This window comes from Macaca nemestrina, chromosome 2 (genome assembly GCF_043159975.1).
Source record: "Macaca nemestrina isolate mMacNem1 chromosome 2, mMacNem.hap1, whole genome shotgun sequence".
NCBI classification, from domain to species: Eukaryota; Metazoa; Chordata; class Mammalia; order Primates; family Cercopithecidae; genus Macaca; species Macaca nemestrina.
The window spans coordinates 153912265-153932395 of NC_092126.1; the positions used below are offsets into that span (position 1 = coordinate 153912265).

Genomic DNA, 20131 nt, shown 5'->3' on the forward strand with positions numbered 1-20131 from the left:
AGGTGATTCTCTTCATAACAGCCAAAAGTGGAAAAAAAACAACTTCAGCTGGTCTCAGAAAAAAAGCACAGTTGAAGTTAAGATTTTCATTTTTGGCTACTGGAGAACTGACCTAAGATGCCAGAAAACAGTCACCACTGGATTAGAAAAACATAGATGAATAGCTTACTTTAATGATGCTGCCATCCTGATGTATTCTGGAGCTTTCTGGTCAACTTTCTCCATGCAAAGTCGTAATTTCTAAGAACAAAAACAAAGCGGTAAGTGGTATGCTCAAGATACAGAAAAGCCTACCCAGAAGCTAGGCTCCATCAATGGAGATATATAAATGTTCACTTTTCCAACATATTAATTGTTGTTATCAATTTCCTGATTTATAGACCTACTTTCCAAGCAGAAAATTTTGTAGGAAAGAAAGAAAGTGAGAATGGAGCTTCTGACCAGATGTTTTGTTTTTTTTTTTGAGGAGTTTTGTTCTGTCACCCAAGCTGGAGTACAATGGCGTAATCTCCGCTCACTGCAACCTCTGCCTCCTGGACTCAAGTGATTCTCATGCCTCGGCCTCCTGAGTAGCTGGAATTACAGGTGCACCGCCACCACGCCCGGCTAATTTTTATATTTTTAGTAGAGACAAGATTTTGCCATGTTGGCCAGGCTGGTCTTGAACTCCTGGCCTCAAGTGATGTGCCCACCTTGGCCTCCCAAAGTGCTGGGATTATAAGAGTGAGCCACCACACCCGGCCAGATGTTTTTGAGAGGAGTAAGGCTTCCAGGGCACAAGCCGAGGTGTCTACCAAGATAAAAAGGAATTAGCTGCTACTTTCTTTCTCTGCCAAGTGATGCCAGGCAACATTAGGAAACCAGCACAAGGCATTGCCAGGGCTCACTTCAAAAGAGGAAGTGGCACAAGCACAGTGGGTATTCACAGAAATGAGATACCAGGTCATGAACTCCACACAAAGGATGGAGAATGGCTACATCTGCAACCCAACATGGGGCTTAATTAACACCATTTCTAGTAGCCTGAGTATTTACATGGGGATTCCAGAAACACTGCCATTATGACCTGCAGAACTGCTAACAATGACTATTCAGTGGTCATCAGACAAAAATATATCTTCCTCTGTTCAGAATGTTGCACAAGCTGCTTCCTCTGCCTGGGCTGATCTCTTCCCTGCATCTCTTACTGCCTGCCCACCCAGTCCACCTGGCTAGTCCTCCTCAGCTCACAGGTCTCACCCGGCCATTAAGGGACCAAGCCAGTCTCACTCCCAGATAGTCTTTGCACACTATTTCCTCTCAGAGTATGCATCTAGTAGGGGGGCTGTGGGATCGCTCATAGTAATGACAGCTGAGGCATTTGGACAAACTTAGAAGGGGACACTCAGTAAACTGGTAAAGTCTGAAAACTTGTAGAACTTTCTAAAACTTGGAAAGTCTAACACTCCCAAGTGAGTTTCCCGGGATTCTTCTGGCCCACTGTTTATGAACATCTCTAGCTTCTGCTCTCCCCACCGAACCTGTCTACACCACGTGGCAACTGCCTTTCCTCCTCTTGCCTCTGGGCCACCAAAGCCTCCACCCTCCTGCTTTCAAGTAGCCAAGGAAGGCCACTTGAAACAAGTTTGCTGCAACACACCCAGGATGACTCTGACTCACACAGGGCCCTAGCTTGGAAATCATAACATGGGCCTTTAACAGGAACTACAAATAATTCAAACGAACAACTTCCCAAAGCATTCTCCAGAATCTGCAGGAGTGTACATAACAAACAGCCAAAATCTGCCTAAGAAATTAGACCCAAGACCAGACAGCGCGAATCACCTCGTAGAGCTTCACGATGTCGGGTGTGTGCTCCTTCTCATCAATCTGCTGCTCTCTCTTGAGCAGCGTGTCCTTGCAGTGTGTACAGCAGCGGATCCGGTCATCGTCCTTCTCATCCAGGACCGAGCTGACACTGCTCATGCTGCTGATGCTGCCTCGGCGGGAGCCATGGACACTGTTGGGTGACTGGCTGGGGCTGGTGTGGGTGCTCAGGGACTCCTTGCTGGCACTGGTGAGCTTGTCTGTAACCACAACACCAACAGGCAGCAATGACCCCCACAGCATCCAATTACCATACCCACGACCTCAAGGCGGCAGTCCACAGGTGTTTGATTTAGCGAGTAACAAGATCAGGCTCCAGCTGTGGGCAAGTACTGCCCCTCTGCCTTCCTGGTGTCAAACTCTGGTGGGAAAGGACTCCACTGCTGCCCCTCCAAATCCAAACAACCTTGCCTTTCCACCTGCCACTCTCTTCCATTTGCCTTGTGCCTCCAACACAACAAACATTCTCCCGGGAGATTTTCCTCCACAGCCTTCTCCCTATTCCCAAACATCTGGCTCCTATCCTCTCTGAATGGCAGGTCCTCCAGGAAAGCCTTTTCCAATTCCCTGAGGCAAAAACTATCCATCCTTCCCATCAGTTCCCACCACATTGCCCATTTTGGAGCACTTTCCATTCTTCTCCCTGTGTACAGTTACATGTACACCCCAGAGCTGCCCTAGGAACCTATGACTCTTTGTGGGTACAAACTGTGTCTTACTCACACTTGTACCCTTAACATATCCAGCAGGGCCACCCCACAGCAGCTGCCCAGTAAATGCTGGCTAAAGAGCTCAAGAGAAGAAAGATGAATAGTGTCCCAAAAAGGCTACTTATAGTCTTATGTACATGAGACAGGGAGTTGGTCTCAGGGAGGAAGTATCAAGGTAAAGTGACCTGGTATATGTGAGAGTTGGACAGAAGAAGCATCTGTTTTTGTCCCCACATTATCCAGACACCCCATGGCCAACAGCATGCACAGTCAGCAGAACTCTCTAGTGTAAATTTATCCCAAACTTCCCAGAAGCCAATGAGATCATCTTCAGCAACTTCTACTCAGCTTGGTTGCAAAGTCCTGGAGGATCGGGTTCCACCTAAACTTTGTCCTCCACACACCCCCAACTATTCTATTTGCTCCTCTATTAACCTACCCTGGGCTTTCCAGAATTCCATGCCTTTGCTCCTGCTGTTCATTCTACCTAAAATGTCCTTTCTCCATCTCTTTTGCAATCCTACTCATCTTTTAAGGCTCTTTTCGAACATCACCTCCCAGCCCTAAGCATCCATGCTCTCACTGTCCCTGAACCCACAGCACTCAGCATCTCTCATATATATTAGTCTTTTCTATATGACAGTGAGTTGTGTGTGACTTATCCCACAGGAAGGGACTAGCCCACTGTTTATATTCAAGACCCTCTTCTCAAAATCACACTTGCCACTTCCAAGCAGAGCAGACAAAGAGTTGGTCAGCCTCTCCTGAGTGCCTGACACAATCTCTTTCATTGTACATCTCTCTTTAGAAAGCAATTATTTATTTGTCAGTTTATGCCCCCTGCTAGATGCTAGACTCCTTGGGAGAATGAACAATGCCTTATAGGCTTATAGGCCAGAAATGGGCAAAAGATGACCTGTGAGCCAAGTCCAGCCTGCAGGCTGTTTCTATATGGCTCTCAAACTAAGTATAATTTTCACATTGCTATTTTATTTATTTATTTATTTTGAGATGGGAGTCTCACTCGGTCACCCAGGATGGAGTGCAGTGGCTCAATCTCAGCTCACTGCAGCCTCCGCCTCCCAGGTTCAAGCAATTCTCCTACTTCAGCCTCCTGAGTAGGTGGGACTACAGGCGCATGCCACCACACCAGGCTAATTTTTGTATTTTTATAGAGACAGGATTTCAACATGTTGGACAGGCTGGTCTCGAACTCCTGACCTCAAGTGATCCACCTGCCTCGGCCTCCCAGAGTGCTGTGATTACAGGCGTGAGCCACTGTGCCCAGTCTAGTGTTCACATTTTTAAAAGGTTGTTTAAAGAAAGAAAAAATGTCACAGCAACCATATGTGGCCCACAAAACTTAAATTTATCTACTATCTGATCCTTACAAAGTTTGCCAATCCCTGTTATAGACCACTGTATCCGCCCCTAGCACAGTACCTAGCCTGTAGTGGGTGTCACAGAATCAGCAACTTAATGAATGAAGATTCCCATGAGCCATTAATGTAACAAAAAGGTTCCACGGTCCCAGTGGTGATTAGCAAATAAGCTAGACCCAAAAGAAGATGAGGGTCCAGGGCCCCACCTCCAAGTCACCTACTTGCCAAGGGAAGGCTGATGAGCTCCATACACTTCTTGCACATAATAGACCCGCAGAGGCGGCAGTGGTGGCGGCGGTTCCGGATGCTGAACTTATTCCCACAGTCTGGACAGAAAGGGACATCCTGGTCGTTGACCCAAGGCACCACAGACTTTTCTATTGCTTTGGGAAGAGCAAACCAACAAGAAAGCAGGCCATTTTTAAAGAGAGCTTTGGTCAGGGAAAAAAGATAATAAGATGAATGTGAGCAAAGTTTTAAAGTTACCTCGAATCTTTGCAGATTCAGTATTTGTTCTGTCAAACGCAGTGAGCTGACAGGGAGAAAATATTGCCAAATGAAATTAACCAGGTGATGTATACATGCTCCACATTTTCCAATACATCAAGCAGGAAATTAGCACATTTGGATTTCTCAAGTCTCATCTGTCATCCCCAACTCCACAAAATCACAAAAGCAATTTCACATGGGACAGGGTATTAGTTTTACATCTAGAACCTACCTCCCTTCCTATGACCCACTTCTAATCTCTTTATTGTCAGTTACCCATTTTAGCAATAATCAGGGGTAGGCAAGGATGGGTAGGGGCAGTGACTGAAAGCAATGGAAAACTCTCCATTCTCCACAGTGCTCCTGGACCCTAAAACTGGCCACATATTTCTGCCTTACAAAGTACACATAAAGAACTGTACTTGTGGTTGCTACTATGCCCAGCACACAATCCAGGTTACACACAACAAGCACATCCAGATCAAAATACACCCGTGAGACCTGGTCACCGCTTGTTTGTTTGCCATCACACACTACACCTCACTGGGTGATTGTGCCTGGGACACCCAAAAGAAGAATGTGAAGGAAGAAAGGTTTTCTGGCACCTGAGTGGGATTCATAGGTGGGAAAAGGAAGCTGAGCATGTGGCAAATTTGTCAGCCTGGGCCATTCTCTTAAGGAATGCTGGCCCAGGCTAGAACTGTCCACTACATCCTCTGCACCTCTCTAGAGAAGGTGTTTCTCTGTCACCATCAGCTGTATATGATATACACAACACATGTGATAGAAATGTGATTATTTTTTCCCAGCAAATGTGTATTTGCAGAAAAAAATGTTTTAAGACAACAAAATTTACCTTCTCTAACCTGATTATTAATTTATTGACTTCCACAACATAGTGGTCAATTCTAGCAGCTCGGTGTTTTTTGAAGTCGGAAAGATGGCTTCTCACAGCACCTAGAGGGAAGGAAGGTAGGGAGACAAATGACTTATAGTTTCTCTGAGGGAGCCTCTCTACCTTGCCACTTATCCCAATGAATTTCAAAAGCAGGCTGGTCAACATAGCGAGACCCCGTCTCTCTCCAAAAAATAAAAAAATTAAAATAGCCAGGCATGGGCATGTACGCCTATAATCCCAGCTCCTTGGAAGGCCAAGGCGGGAAGATGGCTTGATCTCAGGAGCTGGAGGCTTCAGTGAGTTATGATCCCACCACTGTACTCCAGCTTGGGTGACAGAGTGAGACCAATCTCAGAAAGAAAAAAAAAATTTCAAAAGCAAGTAAAAACTCTAGGATTTTAGAGTCGTACCAAAAATTAAAAAAACAGGAAAGCAAATGGAAGAAAATCTGCTGAATTGTTAACCGTGACCTTCGGAGGCTACCAAGTACCATATGAGAGACCTGAGAGTACAGTAGATAAAGAGCATGGACTCTGATGTCAGCCTGTGCTCAAGTTTCAATTCTGCCACACACTGTGTAACCCTGGACAAATTACTTAACATCTCTGTAACTGTAAGAGTACTCAATTATTGCTGGGCGTGGTGGCTCACGCCTGTAATCCCAGCACTTTGGGAGGCCGAGATGGGCGGATCACGAGGTCAGGAGATCGAGACCATCCTGGCTAACACGGTGAAACCCCGTCTCTACTAAAAAATACAAAAAACTAGCCGGGCGTGGTGGTGGGCGCCTGTAGTCCCAGCTACTCGGGAGGCTGAGGCCGGAGAATGGCGTGAACCCGGGAGGCGGAGCTTGCAGTGAGCTGAGATCCGGCCACTGTACTCCAGCCTGGGCGACAGAGCGAGTCTCCGTCTCAAAAAAAAAATAACGGTATGTACTTCCCAGAGTTGTTACGATGATTAAGTAAGTTAAAATTTGTAAAGTCTTAACTGACTCTCATGCCAATGTTAAATAAACCGGGTGGTAACATTATGGGCGACTTAAAAATTTTTGAATTATCTTACTGTTTTATAATTTATAAATTTGATACAATATGGTTTTTCCTCAGGATAAAGACAATTCTCAAAATGGCCAAAAAAATGTAAATGCTAATAGATTCCCTTGTGGAAGCTAGTTAAGCTGATACCTTCCTCAGTACAGCAGCCAAAACCCAGGACAAATGTCTGCAACACAAAAAGCTTACTGTCCGAGTAACCTGAAATATCCCCTGCTCAGTCTCACCTGCTCCAGAAACATTGCCCTCAACCCTCCCGGCACTCAATGTATGTCTCCTTCCCAATGATCACCTATTCACTTATAAACTGTAGTGTAACAGAATTTGTCACATGCCATGCTTTTAAAAAAAAAATTTAATTGCCAAATAAAAACTGCATATATTCACCGTGTACAACATGTTTTGAAATATTTATACATTGGGAAATGGCTAAACTAGCTAATTACCATATGCATTACCTCATATACTTATCACTTTTTGTGGTGACAACACAAAGTCTACTCTCACTGACTTCCAAGAATACAAGATATTTTCATTAACTATAATCAGGCCAGGTGCAGTGGCTCATGCCTGTAATCCCAGCACTTTGGAAGGCCGAGGAGCGTGGAACATTTGAGGCCAGGAGTTCAAGACCAGTCTGACCAACATGGTGAAACCCTGTCTCTACCAAAAATACAAAAATTAGCTGGGCATGGTGGTGCACGCCTGTAGTCCCAGCTACTCAGGTTGCTGAGGCACGAGAATTGAACCCAGAGGCAAAGGTTGCAGTGAGCTAAGATCACAGCAGCACACTCCAGCCTCGGTGACAGAGGAAGACTCCATCTCAGAAAAGCAAACAAACAAAAAACTATAAATCAGCACCTTGTACAACAGATCTCTGGACTTATTCCTCCTGACTGAAATTTTGTATCCTTCGATCAGCATCTCCACGTTATACTCTTTCTATTTACTTATTTTTGAGACAGAGTCTCACCCTGTCATCCTGGTTGGAGTGCAGTGGCAAAATCTCTTGGCTCACTGCAATCCCCACCTCCCAGGTTCAAGCGATTCTCATGCCTCAGTCTCCCAAGTAACTTGGATTACACACATGTGCCACCATGCCCGGCTAATTTTTGTATTTTTAGTAGAGACAGAGTTTCACCACATTGGCCAAACTGGTCTCAAACTCCTGGCCTCATGTGATCTACCTGCCTTGGCCTCCCAAAGTGCTGGGATTACAGGTGAGCCACTGCACCTGGCCACACATGCTATACTCTTAACCATCTACATGTCTTTTCTACCCTAATCATACTCTAACATCTAATTAAACTTTAGTTTAGAATTCTTAGGGATGACCATAAATATTAACTACTAAAATTTGCCATTCATTTAACCTACAATTTGTAACTTCAGTTACTGCAACTGGCAACTTAATCAGAAAATCCCTAGTAATCTCACATTGGCCATCATGAAACAAGGTATCACAAACAAGCTATCATAAATAAATATTAACTTACAAAATTTGCCATTCACTTGACCTTCTACAATTTGTGACTGTCTTCAGTTGCTGCAACTGGCAACTTAATCAGAAAATCACCCCAGTAATCTCACATGGGCAATCATGAAACAAAGCTAATAAGAATTCATGTGTCCAAAATTTCTCCTTCGTGTTTTGGATTGGCTTTCATATGTATCTCATAATTACATATGTATAGTATTATTCTTTTTTTTTTTTGAGACAGAGTCTCACTGTCACCCAGGCTGGAGGGCAATGGCGCAATCTTGGCCCACTGCAACCTCCGCCTCCTGGATTCAAGCAATTCTCCTGCCTCAGCCTCCTGAGTACCTGGGATTACAGGCATGTGCCACCATGCCTGGCTAAATTTTTTTTGTATTTTTAGTAGATACAGGGTGTCACCATATTGGCCAGGCTGGTCTTGAACTCCTGACCTTGTGATCCACCCGCCTCAACCTCCCAAAGTGCTGGGGAATTACAGGCGTGAGCCACCACGCCCGGCTGTATAGTATTATTTTTAAAGCAATTTTCTACATTATCCAATACAGTAGCAAATAGCCACAAGTGGACATAGAACACTTAAAATGTAGTTAGTGTGTGGTACAGAAGTGACTTTTAATTTTATTTCATTTTAATCTATTTAAACTAAGTAGCCCATGACTGGTGGCTACTGAATGGACAGCACAGTTGTAGGACTTTTCTTATTCAAAGAGACATCTTCTATAACGGCACTAAAAAGGTACAGTAGATAAGCCTGGGTGAATTTCGCTTTCCTTCTCAGAGCTCCAGTTTCCTCATCTATAAATGGGAAAAAGGATCATTACTTCACAAGGCTTTTGTGAAAGGTGAACAAGATCATAAACATGAAAATTTAATAAATCACAAGGGAATAATTAATAAATAAAGGAATAATTACCCATTTCATGGACAGAAAATATTTTATTATATTAATGACTGTTATCATTAGATGGTTAAAGGATATGTAGGCAAGTATAGTAGCTCACGCCTGTAATCCCATCACTCTGGGAGGCTGAGATGGGCGGGTCACTTGAGCCCAGGAGTTCGAGACCAGCCTGGGCAAAAAAGGACCCTGTTTCTACAAAAAATACAAAAATTAGCGAGGTGTGATGGTGTGCACCAGTAGCCTCAGCTACTGAGGAGGATCACTTGAGCCTGGAATGCAGTGAGCCATGATGGAGACCTGGACTCCAGCCTGGGCGACCCAGTGAGTCTCTGTCTCAAAAAAAACCACAAAAAAACAAAAACACAGATATGTAAGATTAGATAGTTCAACTAAGTGTGTGTGGCATGATAAATAGGTTTATTGAGATATAATTCACATACATACACCATTTAAAGCAAATTCAGTGGTTTTTAGGATTTTAAGAGTTGTACAATCATCACAATAAATTTTAGAGAATTTTTATCATCCCAGAAACGTGAAAGTAGGTAGATGGTACTATAATTATTCAAAAAAGTAAGCTGCATAACCCAGTGCCTGTCACTGGGCAGATAATGTCCTATGTGAGAGGAAAGATTCGTTAATGGACTCTGTGCCTAGGCTGATGTCCGAGAGATATGGATTCATACCCCACTTCTGCAGTTTACTCACTGTTTGTCCCTGGGCAGGTTCTCATGAGGTGCAGTGAAGATCTAACGAGACCACGGGTATAAAGCATTTAATGTAATGCCTAACACAAAGTGGATGCTCAGCTGGTTCTCTTCCATTTTCTCCCCTCAACAAGGACATAAGGTCCATTAGAAGCTTAGACCATTATGGTTTACTGATGCCTCCTCAACTTTTAAAACTTTACCTAGAACATAGCAGATGCTCAATAACCACTTGCTGAATGAATAAATGAATTTTCTTACCAAGCTCCTGGGGTTCCCACATGTAAGGATCAACCCCTCCATAGCTGAAAGACTCATATCCTTGGGTCCCTGATTCTGCTCGATCATCCCCTTCTCGTTTCAACAACCTGTCCTTTGCTTTCTTAGCCTTCTGGACAAGACCTTGAAAAATGGAACAAATAATCCAAATGAACCATGAAGAATGCCCAGTAAAGAGTAAAAAGAAATCTCAAAAAACAAGAGTTAACAAAATAATTATCATTTGTTTAAAAATGCACCAGAAATATTCAGATCCCAAGTAAAATGCAGGAACAAGCACACAAACACTATACTACAAATACCACAGAGCAATACACTGGTTAGTCAGTATTAGCATTAAATTGGTTTAGGTGGCCGAAATATGGGCTAAATTACTGCTCATTGCCAAACTTAAGAGCACAATTAAATAAAAGTGCTAAAATCAAATTTGATGAGGAAAACAGGGTGATGGAAGTGTTTTCTTCTTTATCTTAATTGGAGTGGTGGTTAAGTGGGTATATACATTTTTTAAAACTTTTTGAATTGGGCCAGGCACAGTGGCTCACACCTGTAATCCCACAAGGGAGGCGAATTACTTGAGTCCAGGAATTCAAGCCAGCTTGGGCAACATGACAAAACCCCATCTCTACTAAAAATACAAAAAACTAGCTGGCTGTGGTGGTATGCACCTGTAGTCCCAGCTACTTGGGAGGCTGAGGTGGGAGAATCACCTGAGCCCAGGAGGTCGAGGCTGCAGTGAGCTGAGATTGTGCCACTGCACTCCAGCCTGGGCAACCAGAATGAGATCCTGTCACCAAAAAAAAAAAAAAGAAAAAGAAAAAAAATTTAAAATAAAATAAAATAAAAGTGTACACTTAAAAACTATACCTCAATTAAAATAAAGTTTTTTAAAAACCAAGTCCTATAGTACTAATTAATTTACCCCAGAAACTCATGAGTAAATTCTTCTCATTTACCTCCAGGATGGGATTCAGCTAAACCTCCATCCCTGGACTGGTGTTCCCCATAGGCTTAACCGGACACAGAGTTCTTCCTTCCCCACTACTGCCCACGCACTTATTGAATGCATGTGAGAATATTTGCAAAAAGCTTCAAGAAACAGATATAACATCTACAACATAACACAAACAGAACCAGATTTGGTAAGAAGAGAAAATGAACATTTCCTATATTTAGACCTTGTATGTACCAGGCACAATGCAAAGTGCTTGCAAATACATCATGCCAGTTCATGCTCACAACGTTATAAGGCAGGTGACAGCCCTACTTACAAATGAGGAAACGACATCAAAGACGGGGAAGAACTTGCTTCACCCAAGATCACAGAGCTTACAGATAACAGCAGGGCTGGAAGTAGACACCTCATGTGTCTGAAATGAGAGCTTCAGCTCTCCCCAGCTAGTGCTGATTCACAAACTATGCCTCTGCAGAACATGGGTTCTGCCACCTGTGCTGGTGAAGAGAACCACCTGTTAAACTGAACAATCAGCTGGCGGGGGCAAAAAAAGAATTCTCAGTTCTAAGTCGCTCTCGCTCTCTCATGAATGTTCTTTAATCTTGGATGAATGCTACCCCTTTCTTCTACCAGAATCTAGTAGAAAATATCAGACTGAATATAAAATGATATCATTACTTTTACCTTTTATTTATTTATTTTTTAGAGACAGGGTCTCACTCTGTCACCCAGGCTGGAGTACAGTGGCACAATCATAGCTCACTGCAGCCTTGATCTCCTGGGCTCAAGCGATCCTCTTGCCTCAGTCTCCTAAGTAGCTGGGGATCACAGGTGTGCACCACCATAACTAGGTAATTTAAAAAAAAAATTTTTTTTTTGGAGAGATATTGCCTAGGCTCACAGGCAGAGGGTGAGATTGATAAGAATACACTCGTCTTCTTTTAATACAGTCAAGCCAATAAGCAAACTTTCTGATTATTGGTCACTGTGGGACAGCTTTGTCCAAACTGGAAAAATACCAAAACAAAAGGACATCCTTTAAAATGCACTAAAGTAGTTTTTTTTTTAAGACAGTTTCACTCTTGTCACCCAAGCTGGAATGCAATGGCAGCTATCTCAGCTCACTGCAACCTCTGACTCCCAGGGGTTCAAGGGATGCTCCTGCCTCAGTCTCCCAAGCAGCTGGGATTACAGGCATATGCCAACACACCCAGCTAATTTTTGTATTTTTTTTGTAGAGACGGGGTTTCACCACGTTGGCCAGGCTGGTCTCAAACTCCTGGCCTCAGGTGATCCACCCACCTCAGCCTCCCAAAGTGCTGGGATTAAAGGCATGAGCCACTGTCCCTGGCCTAAAGTAGTCTTTTCTAGTAACAGGGGAGAGGAAACTGCCTGATGTGAACAAAGGGTCTAGCAAACAGGAATGTGAGTTAGCAAATAACAATTCATTTTTGCAAACAAGACTAGAGTATCAGGTTAAACAGGCAATCTATACCATTAACCACATTAGGAGACAGCAAAACTACCTGGCAATCTTCCCAGAATGGACATAGCCCTTCCACAGGAGGTCAATTAAGAATAATCCCATATATTTTTAAAAACAATAACAAAGCAAGAAGCCACAGTCAATTTTCAGCTATCTTTTCTTCTACTTACTGAAAATGGGCTAAACTGGAGCTGAACCAGGACTGGGTCTCGAATCCACAAACTTTTTCCTAATGACTAGTCTATCTTTTCTTTTTTGAACTGCCCCCAAAAACTAATACTAAGGTTCACTCTTTTGGCTTTAACTTTTCACTTGCCTAAAACTAACCATGTCATAACATTTCTAAGAATCAAAAGACCAAATGGAGAGGTAATCTGCTTTCTAAAGGGCTTTTCAAAAAACCTTTCATGTCAATCCTTAAAACTTTACTTTCCTGATTCTGAAATGCAGAAAACTGCAACATAATCAAGAATTCCTTTCTAACTAAAGATATGATCATTAGTAGTACTAGAGGTAGAGATGCAGGGGGTAGGGCAGGGTGGGAGATAAAGGGAAAACCAAGAGGATCTTTTCCTTCTTTTTTTTGAGACAGTTTCACTCTGTTGCTCAGGCTAGAATGTGACAGCCTTGATCTCCCAAGCTGAAGCAATCCTCCCACCTCAGCCTCCTGGGTAATTGGGACTACCAGTGCGTGCCACTATGACTGGCTAATTTTTTTAAATAATTTTTTTGTAGAGATGGTCTCGCTATGTTGCCCAGTCTGGTCTCCTGGGCTCAAGCAATCCTCCTGCCTTGGCCTCCCAAAGTACTAGAATTACAGGCATGAGCCACTGCACCTGGCTGAAGTAACTTTATTTTGTTTTTTGTTTTTGAGTCAAAGTTTCACTCTGCTGCCCAGGCTGGAGTGCAGTGGCATAATCATGGCTCACTGCAGCTTCAACCTTCTGGGCTCAAGGGATCCTTCTGCTTCAGCCTCCCAAGTGGCTAGGACTACAAGTGCATGTCATCATACCCAGCTAACTAAAAAAAAAAAATTTTTTTTCTCTTTTTTTTTTTTTTGGTACAGACAGGATCTATGTTGCCCAGGCTGTTCTCAAACTCCTAAGCTGAAGCGATCCTCCCGCCATGGCCTCCCAAAGCGCTGGGATTACAGGTGTGAGTCACTGTGCCCAGCCAAGGATCCTTTCAAGTTTCTTTCACAAGGCACAAAATTTCCATTCTATTTAGTATTCCTTAAATAGATTCCCGTATCTGTATTCTCTAAATAACCTTAAACACTCTTCCTCTTAAAAAAGGATCAGTGAAGGAATCGGGGAACATTCTCTAACCTCTCTACCCACTGGCATCACCAGTTTTAGCAATGGCATTGTATATGACTTAGTTCAGCTGACACCAAGACTGGAAGCTAGTTGAAAATGATGGAGGCTCTTCCTTTGGTTGGCAAAGGAAACTTACATAATCAGGTTTTTCAGTTTTGTTTTTGCTTCATTTCCTCCAGGAAGCTGCAATGCACGCTGTGATTGAAACACGGGGCCTCTCACCCTGTGATGTCACATGCAAACAGCAGCACTGGACATAGAGATGACAGAAGACCTACATTCCAGGCCTAGCTCTGCAATTCCTGTGTGACCGTGGATAAGTAACTCAACATCTCTTGAGCCTCACTTCACTTACTATCTATAAAATAAGACCAATCACCTTCTTGCAGAGTTGTTAGGAGAGTCAGATGAAATAATAATGTCTGTGAAATAAACTCTAAAAACTATAAAGCACAGCATTTTTTTCCCCTCCTAATAGTTTTGGCTCTGCTCTACAGCCTCTACAGCCAGAAGCCACCTCATCCACCATAGCCCTCAGGATTTCAGAAATGTTTGCCTTTGTTGTTTTTGGATAGAAGTTGCAACTGTTTATACTTTTAGAAACTCTTTTTTACTGAACAGAAAAGTGAGATAGAGTGGGACTCTAGGGACAACTACGTGATTACAAAGTACATATGAGTCACCTGTCAGAAAGCCAAAGCACACTTAGAAATACATGGTCATTCCTTTCTTTCCCTCCCAATAAAGACTGTGAATACAGCATCCAGAACTTTTTAATCTCATGGCCTTCAGAAATGCTGCCAGCTGTGAGAAGCAAGTTAGCTGAAAACTACAAAAATAAGTTCCAGAGGAGCAGCATCTTTGTTGTGTGTGTGTGTGTGTGTGTGTGTGAGAGAGAGAGAAAGGGTCTCTCTCTCTCTGTTGCCCAGGCAACAGTGGCACAATCATCACTCACTACAGCCTTGACCTCCCTGGGCTCAAGCGATCCTCCTACCTCAGTCTCCTGAGTAGCTGGGGCAACAGGCATGCACCATCACATCCGGCTAGTTTTTTTTTTAAATTTTTTTGTGAGGTGGGTTTCACGATGTTGCCCAGGCTGGTCTTGAACTCCTGAGCTCAAGTGATCCACCCACACTGGCCTCCCAAAGTGCTGGGAATAGAAACATAAGCCACTGTGCCCGCCCAGAGGAGAAGCATCTTATCTGGAGGTTAGAATTTGATGTCCAGGAGATACAATAAACATATGTATAGTCAAAACTACCTTTGAAAAATTCTTTCCACAACTCTCTCAGATCTGAGCTCTTGGAAGCTCAAAAACCAAGGTTTTCAGATTGTTTCTTTTGTTTTTCAACTATGACCTTCCTTTTTCTGGGCTACAGAGGGCAAGATACCAGTTGGGGAAGGAAGGATGGTGGGTAGGCTTAAATTTGTGACAGGTAAAATGGGTGCATAATGTGCCTCCATCATCATAGCAAAGGAAGAAATTCCTCTCCAAATTCTATTAGGCTAGTAGTTAGAGAATAGTCAAGCCAGATCACAGCAATTACATTTACTAGATTCAAAGTCAAACTGTGTTTCACTGAGTGGTTTTAGATAAGTTATCTAATCTCTTTGTGTCTGGTGCAAAATGTGGCTCACAGCCACACAGTTATTGTGAGGATTAAATGAAATAAACAAACAGGGAGACTCTGAAAATGCCTGGCACATGACAAACACTAGTCATTTGTTTGCTACTACTGTTATCATATTCCCGTGGCAACACTGAAGCTGATGAGAACTATCCCGTGAGTTAAAGCTCTCAATGACAGCAGGGTATAGGCAAGGTCCTATATAGTATATATATGACCCAGCAAGGTCCTTGCCTCTTACTTTTAATTTGCCCTTTGACATCACGGTCTTCGCCCGAGTGTTCTTCCTCATAATGTGAGTGAAGCTGATAGAAAGACTGCAGATCCTTCAGGCACAGAGGGCAGAGGAAGCCCTCCCTCACTTCCCCTGGGTCATCCAGAGAAGCCATGGCGGTGCCGCTCTCAACCCTAGGAAGGCAGGGATCTCATGCCAAGAGTCAGCTTGATTCCTCCCAAGGAATCATAGTTCCCGCAGCATTAGCTTAAGCAGCACACAGACGGTGAGGAAGTAGCCTCATGGCCCTGAATGAGGTTTCCTCTCTGGAGTAGGAGGAGCCTAAGAAAGAAAAGAAGAAGGGAAAAAAGCCAATTCAGGCAAACTGGTAGCAATTGAGTATTTTCTTCATTCTTTTCACAGTTCAACAGGGTACTTAATGTTTGTTCAGTGCAAGTTTGAGAAAACAAACTCTTTCTCAAATCCTTAGACCAAGCAAGCTGCAAAACCTAAGACGTGAAAACATCACTGGACAACAACAACTCAATTAAGTGGGAAACACAGATTCTTGAAATAAGCAAATAATACCTTGGCAATTCTCTTACATTCATTCCAAATGACCCAACTTCATAATTCATATGCCACTTTAGCCACTGGGGGAATGTCTGAAGTACTTATCAACAAGCAGAAGTTTTTACTTGATGCTGTTTACTTTGATTGTTTATTCAACCACATATATTAAGTTCTTGATACTTGTAAGACACCTGTGTTAGAAATGCAAAGATGAAGACATAGTATCTCCCATAAAAACATAAAAAAAAACAAAATTCCTAACGTCAGTTAAAGAGAAACATTAGAAACCTACTAGTCAAAAAGAAAAAATTTATATTTGTGGAGCACTTACCTCTAATGGGCTTACTAGATTTTTTTTTTAAGAGACAGCATCTTGCTCTGTCACCTAGTGAGCTATAATTGCTCACAACAGCCTCGACTTTTGGATTCAAGTGATCCTCCTGCCTCAGCCTCCCAAGAAGCTGGGACTACAGAAGTGTGCCATCACACCCAGCTAGTTTTTAAATTATTTATAGAAACAGGTTCTTTCTGTGTTTCCCAGGCGGGTCTCTAACTCCTGGCCTCAAGCAATCCTCCTGCCTGAGCCTCCCAAACTGCTGAGATTACAGGTGTGAGCCACTGCACCCTGACAGATCTTATAAGCCAGTAAGTGACAGTTAAGTAGCAAACCTGATGTTCTCACTGCTTCAAAAATAAAAGGCTGGCCAGGCATGGTGGCTCATGCCTATAATTCCAGCACTTTGGGAGGCCAAGGCAGGCAGATCACCTGAGGTCAGGGGTTCAAGGCCAGCGTGGCCAACATGGTGAAATCCCATCTCTACTAAAAATACAAAAATTAGCCAGTAGGCGCCTGTAATCCTAGCTAGTGGGGGGACTGAGGCAGGAGAAATGCTTGAACCCAGGAGGCAGAAGTTGCAGTGAGCTGACATCATGCCATTGCACTCCAGCCTGGGCAACAAGAGCGAAACTCTGTCTCAAAAAAGTAAGTAAATAAATAAATAAAAGGCTTTGGTGTCTAAACATTTCAGGGCTTAATAAGTTACATTCTCTGTCTTACTGGCCCATGGCAAAGTCACTTCCAATGTCACCTCATCAAGACTCTCAGTCACAAGAGAAATTGAGACAAAACCATTCCACAAAAGCAGAGAAATTTCTCCCCAAGAACCTGGGGCTACAAGCCACAGTATATAGTGAGGGGGGGTGTGTGACCCTCAGCTTTGGATGGACTGTAGAAGACCACTGAGGAGGGACTGCCTGGTCCTCAAAGCTGAAGGGTGGCAGCAACTCAGAAAATAAACAAATGAGACACCAGGACCCTATTTTTCCCCTCTAGTTAAGAAACCCAGTGACTTCATACATTTTCCACTGAAATATAGTAGCTCTAGGTCTGGCCTCTTCCCTCCCCAGCCAGTGGTTCATCTAATGCTGACTGTGACAGCACCCTTTCTTCCCATGCACTCACCCCAAACGACCACAAATCATACACAAAGCCCACCACATCCATGCCACAAAACCACCCTTCACGCCTCAGCCCAATCCCAAACCTCACTTCCTCAAAGAAATGCCTCTTACTCAGAGCATCAGAATGGACTTCTCCTTCACAGCACTCATCTCAATTTATAACCGCAGGTACATACGTGAAGTGACCAAGTAAGACTGAAAAATCTGGGAGGGCACAAACTCTGTATGTTTTCCCCTTCGCCGTCTCCCCAAGGTTTAGCACAGTACCTGGCACACACAATGAAGAAGCACAATAAAGCTCCATGAAAGAACGAACAAATGAATGAACTCCAAAATCATATAACTAAGCATACACCATAAAGAAACCACCGAATCGGACCCCACAACCGTAACTGAACACATACGCAAGCCCCTTGCACTCTTAAATCACGTAAAAAGTAAAAAACAAAAACCTACATGTTCTGCAACCGTACATCCAGCACGAATGTCACCCCGCCACATGCCGCATCGACGACATATCCCACAGCCGCACTCAACCCGCCCTCACGACCGCACACAACCACAACCCACGTAACTAACACGATTATACACACGTCGCATGACCACACACAACACGAACGACTCAACCCCGTGGAGCAGACATGACAACGTCACACACGGCACAGACACCACACAAAACACTCCAAACATCTCTACACGAACTCAGAACACAAACGCTTCAGCTTTACACAACCAGAGAATCAAACAACCGCTCGGGAGACAAGCACCCACCCACTCCCCCCACAGCTGCACAACGAAACCCAAGTGTATATGCCCCGCGTAACCGCACAGGGCCCAATCATCACAAGCACACACAAGCGAAACGCACGGCCTGAAAGCCGCATCTCCCACCTCTCACGTCACACCCACCACAACCACACACGGTCCACACCCACAGGGCCCGCCCATCTCCGTTCTGGAGGAGTCGTGTCCCCGTCCCTCAGACTAGGCCTGACCCTCTGTACCCGGCCGGGCTCCTGCGGACACGCAGGCCTGTCCCGTCCTCGGGCCCGGGCCTCCACCGTCCCTTACACAGCCGCGGCCGCCATCTCCATCGGTCGCTCGGAACTCGGCAGGTGCGCCTGCGGCGGCGACGAAACCGGAAGACAGGCTAGTAAACGCCTGTCGAGCGCTGAGTCTTCGAGGCAGCGAAAAGGGCGGATACGGATTCGAATCGTGGAGGGCGGTCCGGCGGCTTCTGCGCAGGCGCTTTCCGAAAGAGGGCGGGGACGGGGGCGGGGAGAGGAGGTGGGACTTGGTAATTTTGTGCGGTTCTTATGTCTCGGATTCCAATCTAGCAGCGCGTCAAAGCCAGCCACTGGCTTGGCACCCCATTGTACAGCTGGGAAAGCTGAGGCCGGTAGATCTTTGGCTCTTGACCAATATGCACAAAGAATAAGGCAGCCAAGGAGTCAAAGTTTCTGAGAGCTGGAGACAGAAAAAATATTCAGGGGACGTGGAGGCGGTGGAAAGTCCTAGAATAGAACCACATGAGAGTGGAGACTTGGTATGAGAAGGTGTATCCTGGGGGTGTACAGCATGGCCAAACCTGTGGAAAAGATGGCATTTTCAAAAGGCAGGACGATTGATCAGCCAGGACCTACCCCGTGCCTGCGCTGTGCTGGGTACCATGGGGTATAGAGAGTCAAAACCTCATCCCAGTACCGGAGACCTATTTGCTTTGTGCCCTGCACACGTTCTGGACCTTAGCAATGGCCAGGCTCCAGGAGGAAGAGCTGCAGAGAACGATGGGACGATTGGACGATCCTGGGCCTCCGTTTACATCCCTGCAGTGTTACTGGCCCTCTTTTACAGAAGTAAAATGGGGATAATAATGATAGTCTCCGCCCCACAGGGTTGTGAAGATTGAGGTAATTGCACGATAGGGGGGGTGTCCTGCATACTGGCTTTGCCCGTCTCACTTTCCCTGCCTCCAAAGAGTCTTCCCCACCTGGTCTCTGGACAGGAGCACTGCGCCTTCATCACCTTCCATTTAAGGACATGGGGCTCCGAATTGGGAGAGCATTGAGTTTTTGGAAGGCAATCACCAGTGAAAGGGCAGGGAACTAGGGGGTCTAGAGATCTACGTTCTAGCCCTTACTTTGTGGCTTTGAACAGGTCCTTTCCCCTTTCTTGGCCTGAGTTCTCCCATCTGTACAGAAGAAATTGGCGCCAGTGACTTAGCCTTTTCTCTCAATCTGATGGTCAATTTTTTTTAACGTTACAATGTCGGCAGAAGCGAATAATGACTTCTGTTTGTTTACTGATACAGACAAGGAAGAGGTTTTCTAACCTGACAGAAGCGAAGCAACATGCCCAGCTCCCCGTGTCCATCACTAGCTTCTGCCTTAGGTCCCCAAAACGAGGACTTTGGGAGTAAAACCACCCTCTTGAAAGTCTGAGGCCTCAGAGGTCCCAGAACGAGCCACACTTACAGGCAAGACTACGTTTTGGGTCGGGCAATGAACGTTTATTAAACCATCACGATTTTTGCTTGTCATTTTATCATTTACAAAAAAACATCATATTTGGTTGGGCCCGGTGGCTCACGCCTGTAATCCCAGCACTTTGGGAGGCCGAGGTGGGCAGATAACTTGAGGTCAGGAGTTCAAGACCAGCCTGGCCAACATGGTGAAACCCCATCTCTACCAAAATATAAAACATTAGCCGGGTA

At 44.5% G+C, this 20131-nt stretch overlaps 1 protein-coding gene across 11 annotated transcripts in view; it reads right to left on the reverse strand.

Annotated features, from left to right (window-relative positions):
• The window catches only part of LOC105477761 (rabenosyn, RAB effector), a 28955-nt gene extending 10368 nt beyond the window's left edge, over nt 1-18587 (reverse strand). The window contains exons 1-10 of one of the 11 annotated variants that reach the window (XM_011734484.2): nt 18423-18587; nt 17530-17685; nt 15973-16148; nt 15412-15726; nt 9765-9905; nt 5304-5404; nt 4445-4490; nt 4180-4341; nt 1825-2066; nt 170-240 (exon numbers count right to left, since the gene is read on the reverse strand). In XM_011734484.2, coding sequence (XP_011732786.1) covers nt 170-240; nt 1825-2066; nt 4180-4341; nt 4445-4490; nt 5304-5404; nt 9765-9905; nt 15412-15559 — 911 coding nt within the window. In that variant the 5' untranslated portion in view covers nt 15560-15726; nt 15973-16148; nt 17530-17685; nt 18423-18587. The other 10 variants (XM_011734485.3, XM_011734486.2, XM_011734487.3 and 7 more) reach the window with 10 other exon arrangements.
• Between the last annotated feature and the right edge of the window lie 1544 nt (nt 18588-20131).